The sequence below is a fragment of the Marmota marmota genome, unplaced genomic scaffold (assembly GCF_001458135.2).
Source record: "Marmota marmota marmota unplaced genomic scaffold, marMar, whole genome shotgun sequence".
Taxonomy (NCBI): Eukaryota; Metazoa; Chordata; class Mammalia; order Rodentia; family Sciuridae; genus Marmota; species Marmota marmota.
Genome location: NW_026000082.1, coordinates 14,270,811 through 14,296,434, shown reverse-complemented (window position 1 = coordinate 14,296,434; position 25,624 = coordinate 14,270,811). Strand labels below are relative to the sequence as shown.

The following is a 25,624-nucleotide window of genomic DNA, read 5'->3' as shown; positions in this document are numbered from 1 at the left end:
TATGCTTACTCAAATCTATCCTTCAGGGCTGGGGATGTAGTTCAGTGGTAGCATATGTGAGACTCTGGGTTTGATCCCCAGGACTGCAAAAACAAAATAAAATTGAAAATAAAACAAACAAACAAACAAAAAAAGCTGGCCCCGGGCAGCTATGGGCTTCTCTAACATGTTGAAAATAGATCTCCTGGCACTTTCCCCAAAATCTTCTTTAATTTCAATCTTCCCACATCTCAGTTTTTCTAGTCAAGAAAATATGGCGTCTTCTTCTCTCACTTCTCATCTCCAATACATCAGCAAATCCTGTTGCTACTTCCTTCAAATAAATGGGATTATTTTTTGTCTTGTCCCCCATACCCCACTGGCCTCATGCCAATTTGGCAAGCCACTTTTATCTTTCTTCTGGATAGCTGCCTTCCAGCTGATAACCCTGCTTCCATTCATGCTACCTTTCTGTGTATTTTCAGCACATCAACCACTATTAAAAACCTATGCTAAATATCATACACTCTGAGGCTTGTATGTGGAAGTGAGAAAGGTGGTTGCACAGTAGAGACTAGAATAATGATTACCATAGCCTGGGAAGGCCAGGAAAGCAAGTGGTAAAATAGACAATGAGGTGCAACTGCATAAGAGGAATTACTTTTCTGTTTATTGCATAGAAGGATAACTATAGTTGACAACTATCATTAAATATTTCAAAATAGCTATTAGGATTTTAAATGTTCTACCATAACCAAATGACATGTCTGAGGTGATAAGTCAACTCCCTGACCTGGCCATTTTACACTGTATAAAGGTATTTGAAATGTCACACTGTATGTTAAAAACATGTACAATTACTATATGTCTACTAAAATTAAAAATATTTTTTTAAAAAATGAAACCTAGCTGGGGTGGTGTCCACACTTGTAATCCAAACTCCTTGGAGGCTAAGGCAGGAGGATTGCAAGCTTGAGACCAGTCTGGGGAAATGAGCTAGACCCTCAAAATTTAAAAAGGGCTATGGCTGTGGGTGACATTTGTTGTCCAGTTTTCAGCTCACTGTCCACTGCCTGGTGTGGATGGGTGAAACCCAGGGCCTCTCAGTTCCAGTGTCAATGCTGTTATAGTCTAGGTTCTATATAGACAGAGCCTCACTAATTTGCTGTCTTGAACTTGCGATCATCCTACCTCAGCCTCCTGAGTCACTGGGATTACAGGCATGCACCCCTGCACCTGGCCCTGGCTTCTTTCATTTTAACATACCGTTTTCAACCTTGGCATATAATTATTTTAAACAGCTTTAAAACAGTTTATATAACATAAATTTTGTATATTTTAAGTGTACACTTCAGTAAGTGTAATAAATTTATATACCTGCGCAACAATCATAATTCATCTTTACAATAATTCATCACTCCAAAAATTTATCTTTAGACACTTTGCAGTTAATCCCCACTTCTACCTCATGCTCCAGGCAATTAATAATTTGCCTTTTGTTGCTACAGTTTTGCATTTTATAGAAATTTCACATAAATAAAATCATATATGCAACCTACTATATCTGGCTTGTTATATTCAGTATAACATTTTATAGATTCATGTGTTGTTGCATGTATAAGGAGCTTATTTGTTGTTTCCCTTTTTATTGCTGAGTAGTATTCCATCATATGATGGATATTGCAACTGACAGACATTTACTGTTTCTAGTTTGGGCTATAATGTTTTTGTGAATAATAGTATACAATTATTATCTTATTTTTGGTCTATCTCCCACACAAATATAAGTAAGCAGGAATATTTGTGTTATTCACTGCTGTACTCCATAAGGATTTAGTGAATAATCAAAGATCTAATTCTTTTTTTTTTTTTTTTTGGCTTATCCTTAAGAACATTAAATTTTATCATGTGGGGTTGGGGTTGTGGCTCAGCAGTAGAGCACTCACCTAGCACTAAAAGTAAATAAATAAAATAAATGAATTGTTTCCAACTACAACTAAAAAAATATTTTAAAATATTTTATCATGTGATTATGGCAATTCAGTCACATCTTCAGACTCCCCTTATAATTCTAGCTCTTTTGTGCTTTCTACCACATCTGTAGTTACTTCTTCCACTGCTTTCATCTACCTCAATAAAATTAAAAGGGCTGAAGGGATGTAACTCAGTGGTAAAGCACCACTGGGTTCAATCCCAGTATTAAAAAACAAAAACAACAACAACAACAAAAAATGAAAAACAAGATTGTCAGTTCTTTTGGTGCTTTAACCACTCAGCCACATCCTCAACCCTTTTTGTTTTTGATTTTTGAGACAGGTTCTAAGTTGCCGAGGCTGGTCTGAACTTGCAATCCTCCTGCCTCAGCCTTTGGAGTTGTTGGGATTTCTAGGCATGTGCCACCACACCCTGTAAGAATTAACATCTTTAAAGTTGGGTGCAGTGGCGCATACCTGTAATTCCAGCTGCTTAGCAGGCTGAGGCAGGAGGACAGTGAGTTCAAAGCCAGCTTTGGTAATTTTAGTGAGGCCCTAAGCAACTCAGCAATATTTTGTCTGTCTCTAAATAAAATATTAAAAAGGGCTGGGGATGTGGCTCAGTGGTTAAGTGCCCCTGGGTTCAATTCCTGGTACCAAAAAAAAAAAAAAAGGAATTAGATCTTTGATTATTCACTAAATCCTTAATGAGTACAGCAGTGAATAACACAAATATTCCTGCTTACTTATATTTGTGTGGGAGATAGACCAAAAATAAGATAATAATTGTATACTATTATTCACAAAAACATTATAGCCCAAACTAGAAACAGTAAATGTCTGTCAGTTGCAANATTTGCAAATCCAATGGGAAAAAAAAAATAAAATGCATCGGTTTTTTTTTTTTTTTAGAGAGAGAGAGAGAGAATTTTTTTTTTAATATTTATTCTCTAGTTTTCGGCGGACACAACATCTTTGTTTGTATGTGGTGCTGAGGATCGAATTCGGGCTGCACGCATGCCAGGCGAGCGCACTACCGCTTGAGCCATATCCCCAGTCCTGCATCTGGTTTTTTAAAATTTGTTTTTGGTTGTAGAGGACATAATATTTTCATATATATATATATGAAATATATATGTGTGTGTATACACACACACACCCTGAGCTATATCCTCAGCCCTATTTATTTTATTTTTATGTGGTGCTGAGGATTGAACCCAGCATCTCAGACATGTTAGGCAAGTGCTCTACGACTGAGCCACAACCTCAACCCCAATACAATGGATCTTAAAAGGGTCATAAGGGGGGCTAGGGTTGTGGCTCAGTGGTAGAGTGCTCGTCTCGCACGTATGAGACCTGGGTTCTAGCCTTAGCACCACATAAGAATAAATAAACAAAATAAAGATATTGTGTCCATGTATAACTAAAAAAAAAAAAGGATCATAAGGTATAAGAAAATGTCTAGGATACAGTAATAACTTTTAAAAGCTGAACAGAAAGGTATATATAGTATGTTAATAAATATAAAGCCATTTATGTCTACTTAGAAAATATAGCAAAATGTTAACAATGGGGGCTGGGGGTTGTAGCTCAGTGATAGAATGCTTGCCTAGCAATGTGAGATACTGGGTTTGAACCTCAGCACCACATTAAAATAAATAAATAAAGGTATTATGTCCATCTACAACTAAAAAGAATATTTAAAAAATGTTAATGATGGTTCTCTATAGAAAGGCTCTCTTTTTTCTTCCTTATAATTTTCTGTATTTTATAAATTTACTATGCTCCCATGATATTATCAGAGAATATCAAGTTTGCTGTTTTTCTGATGGTTTCAGACCAATATAAAAATTTCTGATGTGACTAAATTTTCATGTAATAATTACCAATAATAGGATTAATGCTGGTTTCCTTTAAAAAAAACTGAATCACATTTTTAAAAATAGCATTTTTGGTGATCCATTTAAATATAATAACCTCAGAAGACCTATGTACATAAAAGGAAAGGGTACGAACAAACCAGTATAATATTTACTCATTCCTGTACTTTCTCTTCTAAAGAGCAAACACAATCGCTCAAATTTCCCCACCTTATTGCCTTTTCTCATCTCTTAGCTGCAGTAAGAATCTACAAGGCAACATGGAAGTACAGGCCTTAAGGAAAAGGTTACTGAGAAAACACCTCACAAATACTTAGAGCTGGATACATGTCCACATTAAAATTATTTAAAATTCGTACCTCTTCATGTCTATTTCTAAAATGAAAAATACCTTCTACAAAAATTCTAACATAAACAAGAAGATCTTCATGTTCAGTAAGTAGATTTAAAGTTATTAAACTGAAAAAAGTAAAAATGAACAGTTGCAAATATATATGCTAACAGGAATTAAGAATCAAATTTCATTTTAATTTCATTAATGCTCAATGGTTAAGCACCCCTGGGTTCAATCCCCAGTAAGAGTTCAACCTATAAAATATTAACAAAATGAATGTGTTTGTCTGTTTCTTACGAAATACAGTGTGAAAATAAACAAAAGGGCAATACAAGCAAAGCATATATACAGACACATTCTTACAGTAAATTGGAAGCATAGTAGGTATCATTGAGTCAGACTTTTTCATACTGTTCATAATAACCTCATGTAAAAGAAGCTCCTAATTATTTGTACTTGCAAATTTGTGACCACCATTGTAATGCAATTTCCATATCGTTATCAGTACATCTAGATATACTGACTCTTATTTTGCTTATCCTGAAACTAAATAAAGGAAACTGATGCATGTCCCTCTCACCCATTTCTGCCACGTCTCAACTAGAGCAGTGGCGGGTTCTGGCAAAAAAGTACCTTCTATCAAACCTGGATAATTTTCTCTTAATCTTAAGGTGGCCATTTGGGAAAAAAACTCTCCTGGTTCAAAGCATGAACTCGGCACTTTCAAATATCATCCCCTCAAGTGAGTTACTGAAGACACTTGCAGATACTTTTTCTTTATCTTCCTTGATCATGCTCTACCTGCCTCCCAGAGCTATCAACAACAAAAGGAGGAGGATAACAGCAATTAGAGAATGGCAAGGATGAAGTTAACAAGATTAATGTAATACAATGCCAAAGTTTGTTTTAGAAAAATGCCAAAGCCAGTCATATCCAAGAGTCTTCATTCATGAATGAAGGATATTTGAGCTGAAAATCTTGGCTTAAGAAAAATGTCCTGTTTTCTAGAAATCACTCAGGTTACTGAAAATGACAAATTCATTCCCTTCTTCCACACCCTATCAAGTGATATTAGATATATCAAAGAATAAAATAATTAATTTTAGTAACCCAAGTCGGATGTACAACTAAGAAGTAACTTAAGAATTCAACCTATAAGCCGGGCCTGGTGGCACATGCCTGTAATCCCAGCAGCTCAGGAGGCTGAGATAGGAGGATCACAATTTCAAAGCCAGCCTCAGCAAAAGTGAGGCTCCACACAACTCAATGAGATCCTGCCTCTAAATAAAATATAAAAAAGTGCTGGCGGGGCTGGGGTTATAGCTCAGTGGCAGAGAGCTTGCCTCATACATGTGAGGCACTGGGTTTGATCCTCAGCACCACATAAAAGTAAATAAAATAAATAAAGATATTGCATCCATCTTTAAATAAAAAAAAAGTGCTAGGGATGTGGTTCAATGGTTAAGCACCCCTAGGTTCAATCCCCAGTAAGAATTCAACCTATAAAATATTAACAAAATGAATGTGTTTCTGACTGTTTCTTACAAAATACAGTGTGAAAATAAACAAAAGGGCAATATGTTTTGCTTAAAAAAAACAAAGCATATATACAGACACATTTTTATAGTAATATCTCTATATCAGAAGAATTATTAAAGATAACAAGAGGAATTTTGGTAATCTCACAAAAAGTGTTATTTATCTTAAAAAAAAAAAAAAAAAAACCTTTACAGACTAACCCCAAATGAGAAATAATCAGGAACATTATTATATACACTCAAAACAGAAGTTACAGGATTATTCTTAAAATAAAAAAGGTGATCAACTGTGGAGCAAGATGTTCAAGTCAAAGAACAGAAAGGAAGCCTATTAAATGAGGAGAGTGTTAGAAAACCCCACAAACAAGACTGCCTCTATTTCCTAATCATTTATTTCCCAGTGTATTCTAAAGAGCATTATCGCCAGGGAAAGAATGTTGAGCTCATATATCTAATTTTATTTCTAACTAAAATAAATCATCGCTCGTCCTCTGAGGAAAAAACCAACTAAGTGAATTAAAATTAAAATGAAAACAATATGGGCAATTATACAGAGTTACTCTTAACTGATGAAGTACAAATAATTAGGAGCTTCTTTTACATGAGGTTACTATGAACTCAATGACACCTACTATGCTTCCAATCCTTTCTGCCTGTGGCTTCTGGGTGTGTCTTTTCCTGTTATTTGTTTCATGCACAAAATCAAAGTTTATTCATTTTTTTTTTTTTTTGTGAACTGCTTCCTTAAATTTACTTCCATCTAGCCAGGCACAGTGGTGCAGGCTTATAATCCCAGCAACTCAGGAGACTGAGGCAGAGAATCACAAGTTCGAGGACAGCCTCAGCAATTTAGGGATAGCCTAAGCAACATAGCAAGATCCTGTCTCAAAATAACAAGCAAAAAAGGGCTGGGGATATATCTTAGTAGTAAAGTGCCCCTTGGTTCAATCCCTGGCACCAAAATCAATCAATCAATCAATCAACCAATTCATTAACCTCCATCTAATAACATATTACCAAATATAGAAGAGATGATACAAGGCACAATTCCTAAGCTCAAAGAACTCATAACGTAGGATACTGGAATCATATCACGTACACCAAGCTAGCACTATAAGGGAACATAAAGTATATGCCATAAAATAGATATACACTCCTTTGGGAAAATACAGGAAAAACTGATATAGACTAAAGAGCAAGAGAAGAGAAAGTTTAAGAGAAGTGGTGCAATTTGAGCTAAACTTTAAGGCATCGGTATAATTTATATAAGCAGGGTATAACAACACAAGGCATAAGTAGAGATAATGAGGAGAAATATATATGGCATATAGTTCACAGTCAGATGATCAAAACATGACTAGTATGAAGGAGGGTCTGTATTTCATTTTTTCTTCTACCTCAGATATATCGGTGATATATGACAATCTCTCATCATTAACAGTGGTAGTGGGCAACAATAAAGATTTTTATATCTGAGTCATGGTACTAAAATTGGTTTAGGAAGAAAAGAAAAAGAGGTCAGAATGAGCACTTATGATCTGACTGTGAATTTATACATGATAGGTGAAAAGGGTGACAGCAATGAAAAAGAGAACTGATAAAAATAATAAAGTTCGAACCTGAAGATTTTTTTTTCAATAAGATAGATTCATTTTAGATATACTGACTTTGAAATGCTAAATATAAAATGGTTAACTGAAGATGTGGGACTGGCATCTGACATTAAGGAGGGAAAAATACACACACACACAAACACACACAGTCTGTTTATCTGATCCTCACAAAGGCAATTGTAAGTAAAAAAAAAAAAAAAAAAAAGGTAGGAAGGTATTTAAAAGCATATAACCCAAGAAAGCAGTGATTACTTAAGATTCTGGTTCTAGGAGAAAAAATAAAGCACAGGGAAACAGGTAAATAGCAGATTATATAGGGTTGGTGAAAAAACAGGAAGGGAAAAAAAAATGGTCACACAGAGAAATAAAAGTAGAGAAAAATAGGTGGTAGCTAAAGTGACAGCAATAGCCAAGCCAAATGAGGTTATATACAAATTGGCAAGTCCTATGTGCAGAGAGTTCTATGTGAAGTTAGAAGGTAAGAAAAAAAAAAAGGTTGATGAAGAAAGGTGCGTGTACAGAGGTGACTGTATGGTAAAGAATAATAAAACTAAACAGAACATTTATTGTTGTATCGCCTCTGAAATGTTTGGTACAGAAGAGAAAATAGAAGCATAGGATAATTACATTATTTATTTAGGATCACAAACCTAGGAAGTCGTAGAACCAGGAACTAAATTCAAGTTTGTTTCCAACTTGTTGCTATAAACCTTTATGAAAAACTGAATAAGAGTGAATCCCTAGGTATTTGTTGATTAGTCAAAAGGTCCTGGGTTTAATCCCTAGTACCATCAAAACAAAACAAAACAAAAAAATAACCCACAATAAACAAATCAACAAAAAAAATCAATTTTGATTTTGAAAGTTTGGTTTCTGTGCTTAAGATATGAACTCAGATACTCATTATTTGTGACTTTAGTAATAAGGAAAAAAAGCAAGGATACTCAGAAAAACAAATTTGGATTAAGCAAAAAAATCTTCAGGTTTGAACTTAATCCAAATTCACTGATAGGCCAAATTTTCTTTTCCTGATTAGAAAGTGGGGTCAGAAAGAAGCAGTGAAGCATACTTTTTAAAGTCTGCTTCTATTAATAACTCTAATAAATTACTTTTGTCAGAAAAGAAGTACTGAGAGTCAAACTGCTTATAGATTTTAATTACCCATTTTATTCCTAGTCCATGCTTCATTATCAACAGGTAACATCAGAATTAATATAATGAAACCTACTTATTACCATTTTTGGCAAGTTGTCTTGTGCTTCAGAAAATTGGAAATGATTACTAAAGTGTAGAGTTCTAAGTGTTTACATATATCAATTACTATCATTCTTAGCTAGTGCCTCATTACCATTAAAAACAAATACTTCTGTTGGGATAAAATGAGTAATGAATCTACTAACCTAAGGCTTTAATCAATCCAGCAATACTTTTTTAATACTTTTTTTTTTTTAGATCAAGTCCACATTACAAAAGATCTTCTAGGACTTGAAATTTTTTTAAATACCTTTATTCTATTTATTTATTTTTATGTGGTGATGAGGATCAAACCCAGGGTCTCTCTCACATGGGCTAGAAGCGCTCTATCACTGAGCTATAGCCCCAGCCCAATCCAGCATTACTTTCTAAGGAATTTATGTTCAACCGTTACTATTCAGTCTATGCTAATCATGTTCCTTGTACTTATAGCACCCTACGCAGAAAAATTCAGCAATGTGGATTTTCTGCGTCAATTACATATTTTGGATTTCACAAAGCTTAAGGTTAAACATATACCTTACTACTGCCATTAAGTAAGAACAAGCAAATCACAGAGAAATTCTGATAACAAAACTTCTATAATGATAAGGAATTAAATATTTAAGAATAACCCATTGAGCCTGAAAGGAACAATGTGAAGTTTAGTGCTCTTCTAATCCGGTTATTTAAATTCCCATGCTCAAAAGATGCAATAGGGAATAAAAAACAATGGATGGATGTACTCAAGTAACAAAATATTGTTTATCACAAGAACCTATGCACTTTGAAAGAGTAACTGGCTAAATTTAGAAGCTGGCCAAGATATCAAAGACTGTATCTCTTCAGACCAAGACAATATTTTTAGATTTTTGTCTTCCATTCTCAGAGCTATTTTCAGTAATAACTGCTTAAAGTTATGACTCTGGAATCTGTTAAGAAACTTAAAAACTGCACAAAAATAATATGATTCAAGTAACTGATCCTCCTACACCTAATCTCACTACCAGAAAGAGAAATATACTGGTGGTGATATCTTAACTTTGGCATTGCTTTTAGGAAAATTCCAGTATATAGAATAAATGCAGTCACCCAATCAGAGAATCAACTATCTAGAAATGTCTCTGGCTTCTTCCTCAGTCCTTCAGTAAATCATTCTCTGTACCCTAGCATAATCTACCTGACAGACAACCCCTAATGAAGGTACCACATCAAAACAAAACAATGGATCTAACAATTTAGAGCTTTTGCCTATTTAGAAGTATTATTATAAGTAGGGAATCAACATACAAGTAACACACTAAGAAATGCCCATCCATGGGCTCTTACTGGCATCTCCTCCTGTATGTGCTAGTGTAGCATTCAGGAAATGGTACCCCAATAACATGGCCACATGAATTGTTTACTGCTCTAAATGAAACACTGCCCAATTTTCCATGTTTTTAATGTTTGCAACACCCCATTTTATATCACTTCCCAAATATAAACAGGTTTTACTACCTTTTTTATTTGTAAAATGAAACTACTTAACAAGGAACTTAGTGAAAATGAATTAAATCTCTTTACACCAAAGTTAAGATATGCTGGCTGCTAAGCAACATATAAAATGTTATTTTAAATTGTTCTATATCATCTCCTACCCAAGCAGAATTACGAGAAACAGTCTTTGAAAATAGTAGGTCTCCTAGTTAATACAATCTCATATGCATGAGAAAAGCAATTTGGTTTTTCATGATGATGAGATGATGACCTCACTCATCTAATTTTGTTGGTATAATAATATTCATATCAAAAGTCATTCAAAGTTACCTTTAATGATATACTATGCAAGTAAATATCATTTAAAAATACTTTCAAAACTAGAAATCTTCACTGAAAAATTCTGCTTTCTCATTGTACTATATAATAAAGGCCAGAATTCAAAGCAAGAACAATCATTTTACAAAAGAAAGACATTTATATTATACAAATATCAGATATTCCCTAAACCTAATACCATATCCATCAAATAGTAAGTGACCTTATACATTTAAAAAATATTCCTAAATCAGAAGCGGAATAGTGAATTTTATAGTTCACCTACCTGAACCTCACTTGTCCTCTGTTTAATAGTATCTTCTTTCTCCTTAAGGTCCTGTTCCACATTATTCTTTTCCCTAGAAGACCAGCAAACAATGCAAGAATATTTGAGAACATCAGCTACAGCTGGTATGGTTATCCATCCTCCTAATCCTGAATCGCTTTTTAAATACATAGTCAAACATTCAATTTTTAAATGAAGGGCAGATTTTTCTACCCTCTTTTAATTATTTATGGAATAGAAATCAATATAGCTGTTTATTTTAAAAAATTGCTTCCTCACTAAAATGTGGTGAAAAGAGAATAGATTAAAAAAGGAAGAAGAGAAAAATAATCAATGAAACACTCAGGTTCCACTGATCTCACTGTTGCTATGGAAATACTGTCCAATGAAAATGGCTGCTGAAGAAAAGGAGGAGTTGCATCAGCTCTGTAAGCTTAACCCTTAATTATCACTGTCAAATGAAATGAAAATGGCTAATACAATCAGTGAACAATATTAAGGAAAAAGGCATTTGCCGAAGTGTTAATTTCCCCTCAAGTCACTAGTGAGCATCAATTTTAGAATGCAACAACACAGGACAAATGGAGAAGATTGTTAATACCAGGTAATCTGCTCTATCAAATATCACATCTGTTCTAAAAAGCTATTTTGAAACAACCTAACAAACCCAATTGATCTAATATATAAAATAATGTATACTTCATAAAATAAGAATCACAGTAGAATTTATCTCTTCCACTTCTCAAATCAAACATATTGGGCTCTACTTTTACTTTGAAATATCATCTATAAATTGTTACATGTTTTGTTAGAGGCCTTGTTCCTATGATGAATCTCAAGTGACCTTAGATTCAGAATTGCAAAATAAAGCTATTTCTTTAATGTAACAAATTTAACTGCCCATGTTTATCAACACCCCCCCCATCCCCACCCCAACACACAGCTCCCATTCCTTTCTTTTCTACAAAATGAGAAAAAAAGCCCATAGAATTCTGCAGCAATATATTTTTTTAATAATAAAAAAAGTAAAAATTAAATGTTCAATTATATCACTTTCTATACAGAAATAAACTGAAAACTTGCCCCANGGGTGGGGTGAGGAGTAAAAGAAGGCAACATGGAGAGGGGAAGGTAGGATTTAAGAAGTTCTCCAGATTAGTACTGCAGAGTTTTCCTCAAAGCCTCATTACTATATTTCAGTTTCCATTCCAGACATAACTCAAATGTAGGCTCAGGCTTCACTGAATTTTGGCATAAAGGAAAGTAAAAAAAAATCTACTAAGGAGATATTTAAGGGACAGTCTTCATTTATATTTCTCACCTTCTTCAGGTGATACTTTTAAATGTAGACAAAAATAATTTGAATATGTAGGCACGATGATTTTAAAATTTGTATGGAAGAAAAAAGCACATGAATAAAGGTATTTGTATATTGTTACTTTTAAAGACTTGACATGGCCAAGGAGCTTACTAACCGTTTGTCGGACGGGTCGCAATGTGGGTCATGATGTCCTGGAGATTTTAAACAGTCCCTCACCATGCGAATCATCATCATTGCAGCCTGTTCCTTCCATCCCTTAATCTATTTATTATACAAAGGCCATCTCCCACCTCCAACCCTTATCAAATTAGGTAAAATGAAAAACAGAAAAACACAAGGGAAAAAATTCTGAAAATACCACACAAATCCTGCAAGCTCAATCTTCGAATTTTTTTCTTTCCTCCTTATGTGAGCAGATGAGTGTTTCAGTCCTGCTGCAGTATGTCAGAAATAAGTCACATGAAAATCTAGCCCTCACCCCCACCTCTAATCCTCAGAGGCATTCCACAAGGTCAACATCACTTCAGCTCCATTTCAGACAGTAGATAATAAAAAAAAAAGAAAATATTGCACAATATCATAGATCAGCACTATTCATACCAATGTAAATGTGAACGTGCACATTTTAGTTCCTTCTGCTCTGCTGTTAAATCCTGTTACTGACAGTGTCTACTCAGAAGATCAAGTGTGCATGCAGGAAAACAGGGCTGCAAGAAGGCGGTGAGCTGACTTTAAGTAGCCAGGCAGAAGAATAGCAGAGAAAGGAAGAAAGCTCATTTGGTGAAAAAGAAAACATCACAAAGGACTCTCGGCTCTAATCAGCAAACAAGGTTTATGTTTGTGTAACATGGAGGAAGCTTGAAGAGTACAAATGTCTCTTTATAAATTGAAGTGTATGGAGCAGGGAACAAACTGTGATGCTGTCTCCAAACATATTCTGAAAATCTTTCCCAACTAAATAAAATATGGGAACCTTCTTACTACAGAGATAAAATGAACTCAATAATCTAGCAAAATTCTATTCTCATATTAATTCCTTTTATAATCAAAACCAAGTACTATCAAATATATTGCTAAAGAGAAAACTTTAAAAATTAAATGTTCTGGGCTGGGGCTATAGTTCAGTGGTAAAGCGCCATGGGGTTTGATCCTCAGCACCTCATAAAAATAAATAAAGATACTTTGTGTTCATCTACAACTAAATATATATATATATATACACACATATATATATATATTTTTTTAATAATAAAAAAAGTAAAAATTAAATGTTCAATTATATCACTTTCTATACAGAAATAAACTGAAAACTTGCCCCATAAACCACACTGATAATTGAATAATTTTCTTACGACTTATAATTTCAGATGTCAAATTATTATTCTATTGTCACGCAATAGCTCTTAACTTCTATAATTATCTTCTCACTTCAGACAAGTAAAAACATCTAAATATACATTTAGATACATGAAAGATGTTTGGTCACAACAACGTGCATTCTCCTAAACACAAACCATTCTGTTTAACATCAATAATTTAAAAACTGAATTCTCTTTTCAAGGATCTGTGCCACAATGAGAAGTGGCAATCTTTATATGCAGAGTCCCCAGGTATATTTTTTTTTTTACCCCTATTACCTTCAAGATACTTGCACATCTTGAGGAATCCATAAGAACCAAAGCTATAGGTAGAACCAGGGACAGAGCTTCCCAGTGTTTCAGACTGACAGATCTAATTCCATGCACCCTGGAATCTGAATCATCAAAGAAAACAAAGCCCAAGCTAGGCTTTCAGAAGCCTGAGGTTGATAACTGCATAGATCTAATATGAAGTAGTCAAAAGTGGCTCACAAAGACAGGCTGAAAAACCTTGAGTCCATGTGATTCACTTCCATTTTCCCAGGCTCTGTTTAGGAGGAGAAGGGAGTGAGCCATCTGCCTTAACTTTGATGCTATTCCAATATTATCATAGAGACAGAATTAAATCACCTTCGAAGTCCTTCCCAGACACATAGTTTAATCCTCTATTCTGAAAATAAGCATTTCTAACCAGAAAACGAAGCTTGAAAACTAGAAAGCTGTAAAAACTCATTAAGCTACACTTTACACTCTTGAGCCCCATTTGTAAAAATTCTTTTGGGACACATTTAACCCTCAAAATGCTTATTATTAAGTAGCTTTTACAAGCAAAGTAAAAGATGCTATTTTCATGTAGACATTAGGAAGACATGTGGGTCTTATGGAGAGCAACAAAATGAGCAAAACAAACAAACAAAACAAAAAAAACCAGGGAACAGATTCTAATTTGATTCTGCTGTGAAACACAGATTGACTCTGATTACATCACTTAACCTTTCAGAGCCCCAGTCTTCTTTTCCATATGTAGATACTAATATCTCTACCATATCAGGATTAGAAGGTGAAATGTAGAAAATGTCATATAATTTAGGGAAAAAAAAGGCTTTCATCCTAAATATCAACATTACTTAGAACTCTACCCCACCCCACCCTCTTTTATTTTTCATTCTGAGATCAAGTCTCACTAGATTACCAAGGCTTGGCCTTGAACTCCTGACCTTCCTGCCTTAGCCTCCAAAATTGCTGGAATTATATGCATTAGCCACCAAGCCCAGCTACTCAGAACTTTAATGTTAATGGAGTAATTTTTTATTTTTATCTATTTATTTTTTAATAATTTTTTAGTTGTCAGTGGACCTTTATTTTACTTATTTATTTATGGTGCTGAGTATCAAAACCCCATGCCTCACACATGCTAGACAAGTGCTCTACCACTGAATTACAACCTAAGTCTAGGAGAAATTTTTTTAATTGATTTTATTATTTTTTAAAAATATATGACAACAGTGGAATGCATTACAATCCTTATTACACATATAGAGCACAATTTTTTGTATCTCTGTATATAAAGTATGTTCACGTCAATTTATGCCATTATACATGTACTTTTTTTTTGCATTACAGTTCTTTTTTTTTTTTTTAAGAGAGAGAGAGAGAAAGAGAGAAGAGAGAATTTTTTAATATCTATTTTTCAATTTTCGGTGGACTCGATATCTTTATTTTATTTTTTATGTGGTGCTGAGGATCAAACCCAGCGCCCCATGCATGCCAGGCGAGCGCATTACCACTTGAGCCACATCCCCAGCCCTGCATTACAATTCTTAATACACATATATAAATATATATACCACAATTTTTCATATCTTTGTTTGCAGGAGAAATTTTTAAATATGTAAAAAGTACTTAATGATTAGAAAACAATCTGACAAGAGTTACAGAATGTAATGTTATCAGTAAAATCTCTGCCTTAAAATCTTGTCTAAATATAAAAAATAATCCAATTATTCTCTACTTTTACAAACTCATTATACAGTTTCAAAGCATAGGATTTGAAGGAAAATAGTCCAGAATTAAAATACTGACTCCCTCACAGATAATCTTAAATCACTATAGTAAGTGATATTGGTTCTGGCTGGACCTCCCTTCTAGGGTCTGGCAACCCTTCTTCTGGAAACTGTTTCTCTTTCTCCCTAACCTATTTTTTCTGTCCAGATGATTCAAACAGAAGATGCCATCTTTTTGTAGACTTTATCTCTTTGAGCAAGGACTGACCAGAGATTAGTTCCTGATGCACACTCAACCAGTCCTAGTACCTTACCTCATAATTATAGCAATTAATTTAAGAATGGGTCTGTGATCAAAGACAAGACTGTCAGAATCTTTATCTAAGATGTCTTTACTTGACACTAAAATTAAAAAAGTACTATTGCCAATATTATACCTACTACTGCTACTATTACTACTAATAATAAATTACAGATGCTAGAGAGTAAGTCTTGGCAAGGCTTAGGCCCTGGTTCCTGTCACTTACGATAGTTAACTTTATGAGCAAACTTAGCTCAGCTACAGTACCCAGATACATGGACAAACAATAGGCAAGATGTTGTTATGAAAGTACTTTTTAGGTGAGGTTAACTATTAAATCAGAATAAAGTAGATTATCCTCTATAATGTAAGTGGCCCTCATCCAATCATGAAGGCCTTAAAGAAGTCCCTGGAGAAAGAGGGAATTCTGTTTCCAGATTGCCTTTGTAGACTCAAGCTATAAAATCAACTCTACTATGAGTCTATAGCCTGCTGGCCTGCTCTACAGATTTTTAAATTACGGGCTCCCCAATCATGTGAACAAATTCCTTAAAATAATTTTTCCCACCCCCCTTATAATGTACATTTATACATATTCTAAAGGTTCTGTTTCTATGAGTCCTAACACACCTTCCATCTACACCCTTATGCTTCCAATTACATGTAGTCATTAAATATTCCCTTTTGCTTAAAACCAACCCCAGTTAGGTATATCACTTCATCTTCACCTTTCTTAAGCCTCAGTTTTCTTCTCTTCAAAGAGGTAAATAAACCTGATGTATCTCACAGTTACAGAAAGGATTAAATAATTTTTGCCAATACATCTAGTAAATAGTATATGCTAAATAAAAAGTTAAAGAGTACCAAACTCTTACTAAGGCCTAGTTTTCTGTGTTTATAAAAAAAGACATCTACTTTTCATATTACATGTAGAATTGGTGTGAAGAATAAAAGAGAAAATACACAACAGATCCAATATATCCCTATGCAACTTCAAGACCTACTACATAATTGTGACTGCAATATAAAAATAGTGGGATAGGTACCAGACTTTAAGCTCTCAATTCAGTGTATATACATGCTTAGTGTGGGAAGTTAAAGAACATAAAGAAATAATCATTTATGCACATAGGGTAATAATGTCTGATTCATTCCACTATCCTTTCTACTTCCATACCCTCTCTTCTCCCTTCATTCTCCTCTGCCTAATAAATAAAGAAATAATTATAATGCAGTATTCCAGCTGCTAATAGGTAAGTAGAAGGTATTTCTCTAAAAGTTGCCTTAATTATATGTTCTATATATATAAATTGTATTATTTCTTTCTTTGAACAAATATTTATTGAATATATACTTCACACAAAATAAGATTTAAGTTGGGCCCTTATTTATAGCTTGCTAGGAAAAAAAGATATTAGTCATAAAATTTTAGGATAAATGCTGTAAAGTTTAAGGGCAAATGGTACTATGTGAACAATTCAATCTCTTACTTAGTTCTGAGAGGCTGCTGTTTTAATAGCTTTGTTTTTGAAAAATACGTCAGAGAACATACTCATGGACATAAGTCATTGAAAAGAAAGCCTAACTGGAATCAGAAAAGACATAAACTTTGGAGCATGGCTTACATAACCAAAGCATCCCTTAAGCAGGACTTTTCAAAGGAGAAATAAAAGTTAATTTTGCAAATCCAAAAAAAATTTGTTCTAATTTTCCAGAATGACAAATTGAGATTTAAAAAAATAAAAGAAATGTAAAACTAAGCCTTAGTTTTCTCAATTACAAAATGGGGATATTGAAGTTGATGGGAAGAATTTATTTACATCTAGAAAGACTCTAGCACAATGCCTTCAACATAGTAAGTACTAAATAAATTTCAACTGTTATTATTAGTACCATTATATTATTTGCTATTATTTCAAAAACGCAACCGTTACTGGCTTCTTTAAAGAGGTAAATTGTATCTGTGGAGACTGACTGTTAAATTCTCCAGGAGCTGAAACTTCTTGGTAGATTATCACATATTTAAAAATACAGCTTTAAGTATGAAGATTCCTCAAAAAATTAGAAATGGAACTACCATGTGACCCAGCTATCCCATTCTTCAGTATACATTCAAAAGATTTTTAAGATCGGCATACTACAGTGATTCAGCCATATCAGTGTTTATAACAGCACAATTCACAACAGCCAAGCTATGGAAACAGTCTAGGTGACCTCCACAGATGAACAGATAAAGAAAATGTTGTATATATACACAATGGAGTATTAATCAGCCATAAAGAAGAATGAAATTATGGCATTTACTGGTAAATGGGTGGAACTACAGCCTATTGTGCTAAGTGAAATAAACCAGTCCCCAAAAGTCAAAAGGTGAATGTTTTCTCTGAAATGAGGGAAGCTGATCCAATCTAAGGGGTGGGGTCTGAAAGAGAAAGAGAAAGGGTAAAAAGGAAGAGGCAATTTTATCAAAAAAGAGGAAAGAGTAGAGGAAGAGGATTGAGGGGGAGGAAGAAAGGATAGGAAAACAGAACAGTGGAATGAATCTGACTGAATTTTTATATCAAGTATATATGCACAGTTCATTAATTAAAAACTATAAATAACTATAATAAACTACAACTATAAATTGTAAAAAGATCAGTAGAGTAGAAAGAGGGGAGAAGGGGGAAGTAGGAGGAGAGGAGAGGGAAAGTACTGAGTGCTGAATTAGAACAAATTATACTCCCTGCTTTTGTGATTATGTCAAAATGTGTCCTGCTGTTTTTATTGTTATTGTTTTGGTACCAGGAGATTGAACCCAGGAGTGCTTAACCACTAAGCTATGTCCCAGCTCTATTTATTTTCTATTTTGAGACAGGGTCTTGTTAAGTTGCTTAAACCCTCACTAAATTGGCTGGCTTTGAACCTGTGATCCTCCTGTCTCAGCCTCCTGAATCACTGGAATTATAGTTACCTGTCATGACATCTGGACATCCTAATGTTTTACTTATTTTATTAAATATAAAGCTACACACCAACTATAACTGGTTTACCAATTAACAGTGGGACTAAGTGAAATAGTCTTTTTATTGTGTACTATTTTTTGTATAATAAAATGGGTTTTGTGTTAAAAAAAAAAAAAGAAGAAGAAGAAGAAGTTAAGAGTTGGTCTTTACCACCACACAGAATTCAGAATCTGTAGGGTAAAGAAATATAATTCACTACTGAAAGTGTTCTGAGAGAAGGAAACTGAGTGCTCTCTTAACTGAGGTAGATATCAGGGAAAGCTTCTTGGAAATATAGACCTATTTCAATATTTCTTCATCTGAAAAACAAGATAAAACCTTACTCTTCAGGAATGTTGTAAGAATTCAAAAGAAGAATTTATATAAAGCAGGCACAGCACAGTACCCAATAACTATTATAATAATTATCTATCCTGTTTATTGGCTCAAGACCAGGATAATGAACAGGCAAGACAGGATGTGGCTTTTACTTCCTGATGTTCTTGCTAAAAGGACAAAGATAGGAAGTAGACACTAAGAGAAGGCAAAATATTAACTCCTGCCTCAGCATAATTCACCACCACTACACTAACCAAGTGACTTAATCAATCTCCCAAATGTTTTGCATTTTTCTCCACCAATAACTTCCCTATCTGACACATTTTACTTTTGGAGCAAGGATTCTTAAAAATGGATCCACAGATAAGTTTTTAAGGGTCTAGGAACTCCTAAAATAAATGCAAAATAGCATAGATGGAAACACGTTCTTTTTTTCTGGGGGCATAGACAAATAGCCTTCATCAAATTCTCAAAGGAAATCCTAACGCAAAAACAGTTGTGCAATTACCACCGTATGACTCAGCAACTGCACTTCTGGAATTTTAAAGATGGATATGGTGATAGTTGTACATTTAATACTACTGAACTGTAGAGTTTTTAAAATGATAAGTTTGGGTTGGGGTTGTGGCTCATTGGTAGAGTGCTTGCCTAGCTAGTGTGAGGCACTGGGTTCAATCCTCAGCACCACATTAAAATAAACAAATAAAGGAATGCTGTCCATCTACAACCACAAAATAAATAAATACATTAAAAAATAAAAAATAAGAAAACTAAATAAACAAAATAAAGGTATTGTGTCCATCTACAACTAAAAATGTTTTTTAATGATAAATTTGATATTATGTTTATTTGATAAGAAATATTCTGATATTTACAACATACTTTCATTCATTCACTAATCAACTAATCTATGCTGAGATTCTATGATGTCAGGTACTTTGCGGATAAGGAATTCAAAATTTCCCAAATAAGAAATATAAATTACTAAAAGAAACTTAGCAAGTAACAAAATACAAGAATAAAGTCTCTGGAGGTAGAGAAAAGAACAATTAACATTCTGAAGATTTCAGTGAAGGTTTAACAGAAGAGATGACATTTAAGCTGGGCCTGGAAGAACGAATGGAAGTTTACAAGGCAAAAGGTGTGTGTTCCAAGCAAAGAGGAAAGCACAATCATAGGCAAAGAANATATATTGTAGTTGGACACAATGCCTTTATTTTATTTATTTTTATATAGTGCTGAGGATCAAACCCAACGCCTTGCATGTGCTAGACAAGCAATCTACCGTTGAACTACATCCCCAGCCCTCCTAATGTTTTATATAACTAAAAGAATCAATAAGAATACTTATTCTCTGTTAGAAAAATAATGCTTTATTAAAAGAGATCAATGCCTCCTTAATAAGTTACCACAACCACAAAATACTACAAGTGAATGAAATGTAATTTCTACAGAACACAATTGAGTCAGACCAAAGCAGGCCCACCAAAATTATAATGCAAGCCAACTATGTAATTTTAAATGATCTTACAGTTACATATTAAAAAATAAAAAGGAACAAATGAAATTTATTTTAATATATTTTATATTAATTATATCAAAATTATTAACATTTCAGCATGTAATAAGTATAAAAATATTAATGAGACATTTTATATTCTTTTTCTAAGTCTTTGAAATCCAGTATATTTTATACTAATAGCAAATATTAACTTGGACTAGCCACATTTCAAATGTTCAACAGCCACATGACTAGTGGCTACTGCACTGTACAAAGCAGCTTCAGATTTTAACAAGGAATTTTCAAATAAGGAGAATCTGCCAAACAGAGATTTTAATGATTACCCATACACTGTGAAAATGAACGAGGTAGCCACTCTATTACCAAACAAATGCACATACAACCTAGAGCTTCAAGTATTTAATCAGTAATGCTCAATTGAGACCTTTACAGAGCCAGAAACAGACCAAATTGGATCATATAAGCAAAGAGCTCACATTTAATACTATAAGCAATGATCTCTCCAGATTTAATAGTTTTGATAGAAATGGAACCAAAGTAAACCAAAATATTTTTTCTTTTTACTATTTTATTTAATTATTTTTTAAGTTTATTGTACCAGGGATTGAACCCAGGGGTGCTTTAGCACTAAGGCACAGTCCCAGTCCTTATTATTTTCAAACAGGATCTCACTAAGTTGCTTAGGGCCTTGTTAAATTGATGAGGCTGGCCTCAAATGTGCAATCCTCCTGCTTCAACCTCCGGAGTCACTGGGATTACAGGCCTGTGTCATGGTGCCTGGCCAAAAAACATTTTTTTTTTTTAAATTCAAGGCATATGCTAACACTCCCTTAATTTTTTTGTAAAAATTAAGTCCTTAAATATGATTGGAATAGAGGTCTACATAATTAGGAATATAGAATTTGGGTACCTGGCTATAAAATTCCAATCTCTCTTCAACTAGGGAAAGAGAACTCATGCAGCTTCTTACTCATTCAAATATTTACTGAGTAGCTATTCAGTAAATTCAGTGCTCTAAGTGATAAACTGAGTGTTAGGAATGAGGATAATGATTAATGATGATAACTACTACCATGTATTTAAAGTTTACCATGGTCTAAGAACTGTGTTAACTACTCTACATGGTATTATTTGTATATTCATCTCACAGATCAAAAAACTGAAGTACAGATGGTTAAGTAAATTTGACCAAATGATGTCAGGCAATCTGGTTAAAGAGCCATACTCTGAAATTCTACACTATATTGCCTGGTTAGAAGTTAAGAGTTGGTCATTATATCATGGTATGTGTTTTTGTAAAAATATTTATACATGTATATGTGCATAAATATAAATATGAATATAAATATAAAGCTACACACCAACTATAACTGGTTTACCAATTAACAGTGGGACTAAGTGAAATAGTCTTTTTATTGTGTACTATTTTTTGTATAATAAAATGGGTTTTGTGTTAAAAAAAAAAAAAGAAGAAGAAGAAGAAGTTAAGAGTTGGTCTTTACCACCACACAGAATTCAGAATCTGTAGGGTAAAGAAATATAATTCACTACTGAAAGTGTTCTGAGAGAAGGAAACTGAGTGCTCTCTTAACTGAGGTAGATATCAGGGAAAGCTTCTTGGAAATATAGACCTATTTCAATATTTCTTCATCTGAAAAACAAGATAAAACCTTACTCTTCAGGAATGTTGTAAGAATTCAAAAGAAGAATTTATATAAAGCAGGCACAGCACAGTACCCAATAACTATTATAATAATTATCTATCCTGTTTATTGGCTCAAGACCAGGATAATGAACAGGCAAGACAGGATGTGGCTTTTACTTCCTGATGTTCTTGCTAAAAGGACAAAGATAGGAAGTAGACACTAAGAGAAGGCAAAATATTAACTCCTGCCTCAGCATAATTCACCACCACTACACTAACCAAGTGACTTAATCAATCTCCCAAATGTTTTGCATTTTTCTCCACCAATAACTTCCCTATCTGACACATTTTACTTTTGGAGCAAGGATTCTTAAAAATGGATCCACAGATAAGTTTTTAAGGGTCTAGGAACTCCTAAAATAAATGCAAAATAGCATAGATGGAAACACGTTCTTTTTTTCTGGGGGCATAGACAAATAGCCTTCATCAAATTCTCAAAGGAAATCCTAACGCAAAAACAGTTGTGCAATTACCACCGTATGACTCAGCAACTGCACTTCTGGAATTTTAAAGATGGATATGGTGATAGTTGTACATTTAATACTACTGAACTGTAGAGTTTTTAAAATGATAAGTTTGGGTTGGGGTTGTGGCTCATTGGTAGAGTGCTTGCCTAGCTAGTGTGAGGCACTGGGTTCAATCCTCAGCACCACATTAAAATAAACAAATAAAGGAATGCTGTCCATCTACAACCACAAAATAAATAAATACATTAAAAAATAAAAAATAAGAAAACTAAATAAACAAAATAAAGGTATTGTGTCCATCTACAACTAAAAATGTTTTTTAATGATAAATTTGATATTATGTTTATTTGATAAGAAATATTCTGATATTTACAACATACTTTCATTCATTCACTAATCAACTAATCTATGCTGAGATTCTATGATGTCAGGTACTTTGCGGATAAGGAATTCAAAATTTCCCAAATAAGAAATATAAATTACTAAAAGAAACTTAGCAAGTAACAAAATACAAGAATAAAGTCTCTGGAGGTAGAGAAAAGAACAATTAACATTCTGAAGATTTCAGTGAAGGTTTAACAGAAGAGATGACATTTAAGCTGGGCCTGGAAGAACGAATGGAAGTTTACAAGGCAAAAGGTGTGTGTTCCAAGCAAAGAGGAAAGCACAATCATAGGCAAAGAAGAATAAAAGTGGTGGCATGTTATAGTTATAGTGCCATAGCTAGAGAAAGGGATGAATATAAAATGGTGGGTTAGACTACTCTGCTAAGCACTGATGTAGAAAGAGCAAACACAGAGTCTGCTCTCAGTAACCTTCATGGTGTTGTACTATGAGAGATGGCTAAGGCAGAAGAATGGCCAGGATGCCAGGGGAATACCATGAAGGAAAAGCCTTTAAGCCATGCTCAGGAAAGTGAACTGTATCCAGTTGGGGAAGGAGTCACTGAGGGATCTGGGTTGTATTTTATATATCAACTGTAAGTGCAGAAAGGTCTAAAGAAAGGAAGGAAAGGCTCAAAGCAGGGAGCCAAACAGGAGGTAATAATAGTAATACAGATAAAAGGAAAGGGTTAAAACTAAGACAAAAAATTAGAAAGAGAAGACAAATTTTAATTATTTTCTCATTTACTATAAGATGAACACTAGGGATTATAACAGTGAAAAGTAAGTAATCCCTATAATTGAAAAACACACAGTCTAGTGAGAGATTTTTAAAAAACAGACTACTATAATAAAGTATGGTAAGTATGTGCTATGACCATTGTAAATAGGGGCTCTTAAATAAGATTTGAAGAGTACGAGGCTTAGGAGGTAATACAGTCAAGGAAGACCTCTCCTCCTAGAGATAATAATTTCTAAGGTAAGATTTAAAGGATGAGAAGGAGCTGGTTAGGGAAAGGATATGGGAAGGTAGGAAGGAATTCAAGAAATATTTCAAAAAATTTTTAAAATGGGAGGGAAAAAAAAATCTCAGGTTTCTAATTTGAGTGACTGGTTGAATGGTGATGTCACCAAGAAAGGGAAATACAGGATAGCAGTCAGGCAGATTAGAAAGTCATGCCTCCCTAGAAATTCAGATGAAAACACTAGTGGACAATGAAAAATATATATCCTGACCTCCAGCAAGAGATCCAGGTATTTGATGAGAGTATTATATTACAACCATTGCTTTTCCTACATTAAGCAAAAGCTATTAATGTTTTATATTTTCTATTAGAAATAATCTGGTGAACTAAAGATGATAACACAATGTCTCATTTCTGACCAGCAACAAAGAATGTTCTTTTGTTTGTTGTGGCACTGGGGATTGAACCTGGGGCTTTGCATGTAGTAGGCAAGAAATCTGCCACTGAGCTACTTTCTCAGCTCTAATAAAGAATATTCTTTACCCAACTAACTCCCAAGTTACATATATAGTCTTCAATATTTCCATTGATATGCAATGCTGAAAACAAAATATTATTCTATGAAACCTTCATTTCACCACTTCCCAAATGTTTATAATAAATATGCATTATAACTATCAAGGAAAAAAAGTATTATAAAGTGCCATATTCATCATATATTCATTATAATTTTTCCATATTATGTATGCTGTTTATTTGTAGATCTGATCCTGGACTAAAATTAAATCTTCATCTCAAAGTCAACAAAGGAGGAGAGTCTAATATTTTGCCAGACAACAATTTAGTAAATGCCACAAATAAAATCTGTTTAAATTTTTTTTTTCCTGTTTTGTAATCATACACATCACATCCTGATATAGTACTAAAAGAGATTTAAAGGCTGAAGACAGCTGAGTGTGGTATTGCATACCAGGAATCCCAGCAACTCAGGAAGCTACAAGTTCGAGGTCAGTCTCAGCAATTTAGCAAGACCCCATCTCAAAATGTAAAAATTAAAATTAAAAATTAAAAAAAGTAAAATTAGACTGGGGAATCTAGAAAGTGGAAGGGCACCCCAGGTTCAGTCCCAGCGCCCCAGGTTTAGTCCCAGTACCACAAAATAAAAATGCATAAAAAGGAAGAATTTTGCCCAGAAAAAAAAATGTTATTCACAATAATGAAAGTCAAGGTTTTTAATGGGATACGCTAACTACTTAGTGATCAAATAAAACCACTTTTACAAAAGTGAATTTTAACAAGTATAATTTTACTAATTCATTATGACATTACTGGCTTTGACAGATCATGAAAGTTTGTCTACCCTATAAATCTCACCTAAAATAAAAGCCTAGAGAAAATATTTTCATGAATATCAAATCATGTATTAATATATCACAACATTTATAAAATGTGACTATAACCTAAAAACTAACAAAGTTTTTTTTTTTTTTAACTTTTTAATTTTTTATTGTGGGTTGTTCAAAACATTACAAATTTCTTGACATATCATATTCCACACTTTGATTCAAGTGGGTTATGAACTCCCACCTTCACCCCATACACAGATTGCAGAATCACATCAGTTACACATCCATTGATTTACA

At 33.7% G+C, this 25,624-nt stretch overlaps 1 protein-coding gene and 1 non-coding gene across 6 annotated transcripts in view; one reads left to right on the top strand and one right to left on the bottom strand.

Moving 5' to 3' along the window:
• The window catches only part of Eps15 (epidermal growth factor receptor pathway substrate 15), a 121,990-nt gene that overhangs the window by 46,426 nt on the left and 49,940 nt on the right, over positions 1–25,624 (bottom strand). For all 5 annotated transcript variants that reach the window (XM_048815408.1, XM_048815412.1, XM_048815410.1 and 2 more), the window contains one exon: positions 10,634–10,706. In XM_048815408.1, the coding sequence (XP_048671365.1) occupies positions 10,634–10,706 (73 nt within the window). The remainder of the gene's footprint in view (positions 1–10,633; positions 10,707–25,624) is intronic.
• Positions 979–1,088, top strand: LOC125610433. The gene has a single exon (XR_007340452.1). It is a non-coding gene; the product is annotated as a small nucleolar RNA ACA64 (small nucleolar RNA).